The following is an 8,889-nucleotide window of genomic DNA, read 5'->3' on the forward strand; positions in this document are numbered from 1 at the left end:
TTGCTGTGCTCCTGAGCGTGGCTCAAATTCTTCCACAGCCCTTTAACAGATTGAGTGTTTACTTTGCTTTTCAGCCACAGTCAAAAGGTCAGAGGAAAGAGCTGGGCAAGGGCAGGAGGGACTGCAATCACCACTCTTTAGGTCCTATTTAGCAGGAAAGATTAAAATCACTGAACTGTTATGTGTTTCCATTGCTTTAGGTGCAAAGTACTGCAAATTCCCTGTTTGACCTTGCTGGTACTTTATTAATAAACTGCGGATCAGAGATTTGACAGCTGACTTAGGTACAGAAATCCTGGGGACATTCCTACTTAGATGTGACATTGCTCTCGGAGCAGACATTTTAGAGAGCCCTTCAATTGCCCTTCCAGAGTCAGTGACACTGAACACATGCACTGGGGGTTGGCATTTCTCAGTTGCTTTGGAGCAACATGCATATACTACATATAACTACTAGAAAGAGAACCTGTCTGGCCACTGAGGAGAGAGAAAAAGTGAGAAGGAAGGGGAAGAAAAATAAGTCAAATAAAAAGATAAGGTAATATAAAATACAAGTCAGCTTTGTCTCCTCTTTACTTAGAGACATTTTATACAATTCTGACCTTCTTGCCCTTATTTATAGTTTTTATTATATTTTTTCTGAGCTATGCCATATTTGCATTTCCTACTGAAGATAAAATGAAGGTATTTAGGCACCTCATGTGGGAGGATACGGATCATTTTTCCTAAACTTACTCTAAAGCAATAAAGAAGAAAGAAAAACAAAATAGGTTTATTTCTGCCAGGAAGAAAATTAAATGGTCTCAATCCTTATGCTTTTGATTCCATGCCTCTCAGTGGGAAGCTCTTACTGTTTATGCAGGTCTAGTTTTGTTTGGTTTTATCAGAGGCAGCAGGGAACCTTCTAAGCTTCATTGTGCTTGTAATGCTGTCCTGTGGACACTCATTTATATAGCAAGGCAGTTTGGGGCCTGAAGGGTTACAAGGTGAAAAGTGTGGAGCTGGGAAAAGAGTATGGGAAAGGGATAACAATCTCTGCTGACAGCAAACCTGTTTGGCAGCCTTTACCATAAAGAGGCTTTTCTTCCAATTTAACTTCTTAATGCTATTCACAATCAGGCAGTGGCTTTGCTCTGCCCTCTTATCTGCTGCATAGCACAGCATTCACTTCTTCCTGAATTTATATCTTTGCAGCCTCTGTGGGAAAATGCATCATTTGGCAACTAAATCCAGCTTTAGAATTAAGCAGAAATGCGGTTGTCTAAGGGCTGATCCAAAGAACATTTTTAGGAAATAACACTAAAAAGGTCACTTCTTTTAGGAAATAACACTAAAAAGGTCACGTTACTGCCTGTCCTCTCTTTTTCCCTTTTTTCACAATGTCTAACACACTGTTTAGAAGGAAACCTATTTATTCCAAGGAAACCTCAATGATTTAAGAGGTGATTGGGTAAATATTAAACAAATGATTCAGTAAGGATCACTATAAAACATATACTCAGTGTTTCCTAAAAGTGGCTTTATCTTTAAAAGGAATGTGAATTACTGTAGGGGAGAGACTTTTTATCTCCCAAACTCTGAGGATGACTTTATTTACTGCTTACAGTTCCTGTAAGCACTGTAGATCTGTGCTGATAGAATACACTTCTGTGAAAGACTCTGAGTCTTCTTTGAAGTGATTGGGTTCAGCTGGTTTTCTAAGTCAGCTTTTCATGGATTTCAGGAAATGCTCGGGGGAGGGGAGTCGCTTTCTCATAATGCAGGTGACATTTTGCCAAATCAGGCATCTCAAGTCATTCAGTTGCAGCTCTGTGGGGCACTGGTTTTGCTTTTCATGAGCAGACAGAAACAAAACTAACATAGTTTATCTGAATGCAGTTTAGCCACTAGAAATTAGAGCTGCAAATGCATAGGCTTATGCTCTCTGGATCCTGTCATGGAGCCAAAACACAGGTTGTTTTAAAGTATCAAATCTGTGCACTGTAGCTCACCAGGAATTTAAGAGAAGAAAAATCTTTTTTTAGGTCTAAGGATGTCTGCACCCTTGTCATTTTGTGTATGTTAATCTTCAAAGAGAACTAAGCTATCCTTAGTGCACCATAACAGTGTTCACAGACTTTTGAACTGTGTGAACAGCATTTATGGAGTTTTATTTTTCCCCACCAAGGTTCATGGGGTTTGGTTATGTCAAAAACTATGCAGCACTGTAGTCTTAAAACATTGTTCCTGCTCTCATGGATTCAGATTTCTGGGCAGATTCATCCTGAGTACATTTTCTACTTGTTTGCATCTTTCTATTGCAGGTTTTTGAGGGCAGGAATCCTCTGCCTGCTGGACTAGCACTAAGACAGACTACTCTGGTAGGGCAAAGAGCAGGACCACATGGAGACCTGCCTGCAGTTACACACTCAGGTAAGCAGTCAAAGTGGTCAGCAATATAGATACTAGGGTCTTTAAAACTGAAAACAGAGATGCTACTATTTTTAAAAACTGTCACAATAAAGTTTATTATGTTAATATCATTAAAAATAGTATAAAATAATAAAAACTTCTGCTTGGCAGAAAAATTATGCCAGGGTTCTAAAACCCCAGGTCTGTGCAAACAGTTTTTGTAAACATAAGAAGTCAAGTGTTCAGGTTCCGTCCCAAAATACAGTAAATTGCTACAAAAATAAGTTTGCTCACTGTCAAACATATTTAAAAACCCAGAAAGCTGGATTTCGTTACACATTTCTCACGTGTCCCTGTGCAGGTAATGCTGTACTTATATCTGAAATGGAAAGGATTTCAGATAGTCCTTTAAAACAGGATTGAGGGGGATCTGGTTTAAGTTCTCTCCTCCAAAAGTCTTCACGATGCTCTTGCGGCAGAGCTCCTGCAGCGGCTGCACCCGGACCTTGCGCAGGGGGGTAACCAGCACCTTCCTCGGGGAACTCAGGTAATGTTCCAGCAGCTTAAAAAGACAGTCAAAAGTCTCTTTGCTCCCATCCAGGCTGAAACGCCCAGTCTGAAAGTTAATACGGATGCTGGTGGGCCCGGTCGCAGTCTTAACACTGATGGCAAAGAAGCAATTCTTTTGTGTGCTGTCCCTGATGAGGAAGGTGCCCTCGGGCTCGGCCTTAAGCTTCTCGTGGGCAGCGCTGACAGACAGGGGCCCCCAGTAGAAGCCACAGGCATCCAGCAGGCTGCTGGCCCGAGTGATGCTGCTGAAATCGGCCTGCGAGCGGAAGGTTCGGAAGTGCGTGTTGCCCTGAGCCTGCACAGCGCTGGGCCGGCCCGGGCCGTGCAAACCGCGCGCCTGCGAACGATCCCGCGCCGGAGGGTCAAGTAGCCGTCTTGGGTCTGCTCCAAGTGCATTATCTGCTGACACCTTGCTGTGCGCTACCATCCTACAGCCGAGCGCAGCGGATCCGGGCGTCCATAGCGTCAGCGGCTACGGCGGGGCAGCTTTCCAGCAGCTCTCCTGAAATGCCAGAGAGAAACACAAAGTGAGATCCCGGAGGAAAGCGGCTGCAATCGCTGAATGACCCGAGTCTTCCATTGATACGCCTCCCATCCATTATAAAATAATAAAATACCCGTTTTCCAGTTTGCACTGGGCAAACGACTGCTCGCCTTCTGGCAATGTCAGCCCGTCTACCACTGTGGCAAAGTCCAAAGCTCCAAAAATATTTAGCAAGGATGATTAACAGCTACAGAGGATGATGCAGTTTCCCTGCCATGAGCCCATAGAAGAGTACCAGAGCCTAGTGAGTCAAATGATTTCCAGTGAGAAGTTCTTGTCTACACCCCATTGGATTCTCAGCTTTTTAGAGAACAAAGAAACACGGTTTTACAGGTGAATGAACAATTTCTCTTTCTCTTCCCTAATCCCAACTGCGATGTCAAACTCAAACAATGTCCTTATTCGTTGCATTGTGTGAAAAAGAGAAAGTGAGCGAAGAGTATGTTTCCGGATAATTGGGGAAGAGGGTGCAACTGAAGTGTAACTTGGAGGGGCAGCCTGTAACACGGCCAAGTTACACGGCAATCCTAAAACTTCTTTCCTCTCCCCTGTTAACCTGAGGCTCAGCCATAAAAGGCAATTTCCCATTCCCCAACTTTCCCTTGGGACAGCAATGCTACAACCTCACTAGCTTATACCAGTCAACCTCTGTGAACCCTTAAATCATTACTCTGCAGTCTCTCCCTCTTTTTTGTATTACATGCACTTTAAGTGGCCCAATCTAAATTGCTTCCTATTGATATATCTTTCAGCATGAGGGACTAAATTCATCCCTCGTGTTACTTCAAAGGAATTAGCAGTGCTGCACCAGGAATGAGTTTGGCCTGAAATGTCTGCCTCTGACAGTGTGGTTCAATACATCTCCACTGGCTGTCTTGACCTTACTGGCAAGCATAGATTTTAGGATTTATCCCTATAGTCAGATATAGATCTGCAGCAGCAGCTTGTGAGAAACCTTGAAGTATTCTCAGAAATGAATCCCTCAGCCATCTTACGGTTCAGGGTAACATGCTAATGAGGATTTCAAAGAAAGCATGCAGCTGGATTCCTGTCTGCGCTAATTTAACAACTTGATGTTTGGTTTCATTTAGGTCATATTACCTCCTCAAGCAGCTAAGAGGGTTATAAAATCCTCACGCTGGCAAATAACAGGCTGAAAGAAGCATTGGGCTTGCTTTGCACAGCAGAAGGAAACTGATGCCAGTTTTCCAATTACTGGGCCAGGATTATCGCTCAGTGTTTAAAGTTTAAAAATTTAATTTCAGGACACCCTGGGGAGAAATAACCACCAAGCCGAGATCTAAAAATCAAAGCACTCCCTAGCACAAGCCGCAGAGAGAGAGCACAGAATAAACAGGGGGCACGCCAGTTCTCAGAGCCCGAAAGCCAGGGCAGGGGGTTGGGGTGAGGGTGCCACGACCCCGCCGGTCCCGGCGGCAGTGGCGGCCACGCGGTCACTCAGTGTGGTCACCCGGGTCGCTCCGTTCCGGGGCTGCCCCGGCTCCCACCGCGGGACAGAAGCGGTGCCGCACAAAGCCCCACTGCGCGTTCGCTTTATTGCTTGTCCCGCTATTTTATCCCAGACACGAGAGCTCGCCCTGAGCACGGACACTGAGCCAAAAAGGCAGGGCAAAAAAACCAGAAACAACCAAACCAAACCAACCAACCATATCCAGACACGAGAGCTCGCTCTGAGCACGGACATTGAGCAAAAAAGGCAGGTAAAAACCCCCCAGAAACAACAAAACCAAACCAACCAACAATATTAAAAAGGGCAGAGACCCCCAAAGCCACCGTGCTCTTGCACAACTGGCAGGGCTCCTCCGAAATGTAACCTCTTCTTGGCTGTGGCGCAGGAGCCTTTCGGAGCCCGGCGCGGTTCGCGAGGACCCCCCGGGAAGGAGAAGCTCCCTTACCTCGGGGCGCCGTGGGCGGGAGCCGTCCCCGGAGCGCAGCACACGCTGCTAGCCCTAGTCCTGGTGCTGCTGCTGGCGCTAGTCCTGGTCCTGGCCCGGGCGGCCGGCCGAGCATCCTCCGCACGGGGGCCCTGCCTGGCGCCGCGGCGAGCCGGGGCTGCCGCGGGGCGGGCGGGCAGCGGCGGCTCCAGCGCTCTGGGCCCGCGCATCGCGCCGCTTTCTATTTAACGCGGCGGCGATGGGCTCGCTCGGCTCCTCCCCTCGGCTTCTCGGAAAACACGTGTCCCCTACTACACTTTCGCTTTCCCAAAGAGGCTCCGGTGGCCCCGCGCCAGCGGGAGTGCCGCTGCGGAGAGAGAACCCGCCCCGCCCCGCCCCGCCGCCCGTGCCAGGCCGATCCCCGGCTGACCCCGCTGCTCAGCGCCAGCTGCGTCTGGAGTTACTATTATTTTTTCTTTTCTTTTTTTTTCGGGAGATGCTGCGGGGCAATCCCGAGCACGGGAGCGCTTTGAGGCCCCGGGGAGGAGGGGGGACACTGGAGGTGGGTGATGGATGAGGCTCGGACTGACAGCCGGCTCCAAACACGGCGCGGGGAATGGCAAGAAAAGCAAGTGAGCAACCAGTGTGAGAAGTTTTAACGTGAACGGAGCTGCTCTCCTCAGAGCTAACAGGTCAGCATGGACAGAACAAGTGAGGGGACTTAATGTGCAACATAAATGTCCAAGAAAAGGCAAAAAATTAGACCAATAATAAAGTGAGAAAAGCATTCAGAGAAGCCTATGGTCCTTCCACTGAGAAGTCTGTAAAGATGCTACACTGCCATTTGAGTTCTCAAAGCAGAAATTCCCTGGGGTTTTCTACAGGGTAATCAGAGTTAAAAGTTCAAATTCCAACTGTATTTATAACCTTGCCAGCAGCCAGTGCAGGAAACTTGGGATGCTGTTCTGCCCTCCCAGATGGAGATTTGAGACCAAGCAGGCCCAGTAAAGTATGCTGTCTTCCAAGGAGGATGTTTCTTAAGCAATAACCAACATGTTTAAAAGGCCAAGAAGTTTCCCTGCAGTCAACATGATGTTTTGTGACAAAGAAAAGGAAACATCTCTCTCGAATTATTAAGGGCAGAGGGGCTGGCAAGGCCTTGTGAGTTGTCCTCTGGGATGGAGTTGAGGGAATGTATTTCCTGCTTTGAGACAGAATATTCTTTTCAAAATCTAGTGTGGTTGCAGACAGGCTAAACCCGATGGCAATACAGCACCTTACACTGATGTGCAGTCACTGTGCAATAGGTGAACCTGGAAATTTCTGATGATGCTTTTGCAACTAAGATTTACTGCTTAAGTCTGTCATGCAAGAGCACAGTTGTCATGAATTTGGAGAAACGAAGCTTGTCATTAATTTTAAGACCAGGCACAGAGATTCACTTTGTGCTCAGAATCCCCTCTCAAACAATTTTTGAGCAACAGAGCTTTAGTCAAGGTTTGGCATAAGCAGCTGGGGGAGGCTCATCTGCTTTTCTGTGTAAAACAAAAGCACGAAGGAATGGTGGAACTGAAACTTACTTTAGAATTTGAACATGCAGTAGTGAGGTGTTTTGCCACTGTTGTTTTGGCATAGTGAGCTCCATGCTGTGAGCAGATTCAATGGATGGTTTGATGGTTGTGTTAAGACAGGTGCTACAACCAGGCCTTGCCCTTAACAGCTTATAGTCTATTTAGGTCAAACAAAGTCCCCTTCCTCCCCTCCACCCTTCCAAGAAAAGGGTTTTGAAGTCCTTCATTCTGCAAGATAAAGTAAATCAGAGCCAAAAGTACAGTTCAGCTGCTCTAACTCGACCCTAGTCCCCCAAGGTGCCCAGCCCAGCTCCCTCCCTGCCCCCTTGGCTCCTGCCATCCCTGTGCCTGTCAGCTGAAGCACTGCCTGGCTGTGGGGCAGCACAGTGCTTTGCCTGTTTCTCACATGAGGTGGAGTTGGCTGAAGGCTGCTCTAGATGTGCCAGGAAAGCTGTTTCACTCTCATGTAATTCTTAATTTTGTAAGATCACAAGGGAAAGAATGATCCTGCAGGTGCACAGGCAGTCTGTCTGCCATGTACTGAGTAGTGCAGCTGATAAAGTCTCTGTCCAAAAATTGCCTTCATTGAGCAGGAATGTGGTAATAATATTTAGTTGCAAAGCTTCAGAGCTTGGCAAGGCTCCAGTGAGTAGGTGAACTCCCATTTGCTGAGGAGAGTGATGGAGTGAGCCTGCCAGCTCAGACACCAAAAGCCAAGTGTGTCAGGCTGCTGCTTGTGGAGTTTGACACCATCTCCATGTGAATCAGTGAGAGTGGTCCGGGGTGCTCCATGAAGTGCCTTAAAAAGGCTTGCCTAGGACAAGTGGACATCAGTTCTAATACATGAAGGAGACTTGCACAGTGAGCAAACCTTTTGTGACAGGAAGAGCTGGGCTTTTAGACATCCCGCAGATTGAGCTTTCTTGGGATATCTTCAGTTTTACCCACTCGTGTTTCATTTTTGCAACCCCCCATTCCCAGCCTGTTTCCTTACATCCTCTCTCTCATCTTGAAACCCCTGCAGTGTGGGCGTTGGGAAGAGCTCCAGGCTAGCAGGGCTGGGGAGTGACTGTACCCAGCAGAGGGCACTGCAGAAACTGGGAACCGGTGCAGAGCTGCTGGACAGAGCAAACGAAGAAAGATCTCTAGAAAGGACTGAAGGTGAAAGCACTGCTACCACTTTAGATGATTCTAATCTGTGTTCTATCACTCAGCTTAATGGGCAGTTTGGTAAGTAAAGCCTTCTGTGTGAAATACCTATTTTTCTCTTCTTCACAAAGTACCTTTTCACGTGGAGAAACAAATTGTGTTCCCTTTCTTCTGTGCTGATGGTCTCAGAAAAGCAAAGTCTGGGGAGAAAGAAAATTATTGGGAGACATTATCCCATCTTCCTTTCTCCCTTGTTTTCTGGGGCAGGAAAGTAAATGCCTTTGATCTGAAGGTTTGTATCAGTAAATCTCCAAAAGCTCAGATAAAGAACAAACTCTGCTTTTGCTAAAAATAAAAGTTCTTAGCCCTGTTTTGTAAACATTGGTTTGGAAGATGACAGAAAATTCAGAGGAATTGCTGGGCATTTGTGCAGCAGGAGCACAGCTAGAAACAAGGCAAAGGGGAGAGGGAATCTGTGCAGAAAGCACTGGGAATATGGATGCCAGGTAAGGACTGTCAGGAGGCAGCAAGGGAGAAAACACGGATCTGAAGATGGTTTTGAAGGTAGGAGAGTGCAGTATCTTCTGGAATACACAAGACACTTGCCTGTTGGTTAGTTTGTTTTCCAAAATCCACACTTTCATCCCTACTATCAGCAGTGTAATGCAGACAGAGCTTCCTTTATGCTCCAAGCCTTTCCTCGCCCTATGAAACCATCAAGAGGGAGGAGGTTGTGATACCAGCTATGGTATTCCCCAGTATAAATTCC

At 46.8% G+C, this 8,889-nt stretch overlaps 1 protein-coding gene across 1 annotated transcript; it reads right to left on the minus strand.

Annotated features, from left to right (window-relative positions):
- Window positions 1–2,480: 2,480 nt before the first annotated feature.
- Window positions 2,481–5,636, minus strand: SOCS1 (suppressor of cytokine signaling 1). Its single transcript, XM_071571049.1, has 2 exons — window positions 5,422–5,636; window positions 2,481–3,463 (listed from the first exon to the last, which is right to left on the minus strand). The coding sequence occupies exon 2, from the start codon at window positions 3,386–3,388 to the stop codon at window positions 2,765–2,767; it is 624 nt and encodes a 207-aa protein (XP_071427150.1). The 5' UTR covers window positions 3,389–3,463; window positions 5,422–5,636; the 3' UTR covers window positions 2,481–2,764.
- Window positions 5,637–8,889: the final 3,253 nt, after the last annotated feature.

This window comes from Pithys albifrons, chromosome 16 (genome assembly GCF_047495875.1).
Source record: "Pithys albifrons albifrons isolate INPA30051 chromosome 16, PitAlb_v1, whole genome shotgun sequence".
Taxonomy (NCBI): domain Eukaryota; kingdom Metazoa; phylum Chordata; class Aves; order Passeriformes; family Thamnophilidae; genus Pithys; species Pithys albifrons.

Bases quoted from the DNA above. Each gene is read 5' to 3' on its own strand.
- SOCS1 (XM_071571049.1), bottom strand. From the start codon at position 3,388: ATGGTAGCGCACAGCAAGGTGTCAGCAGATAATGCACTTGGAGCAGAC.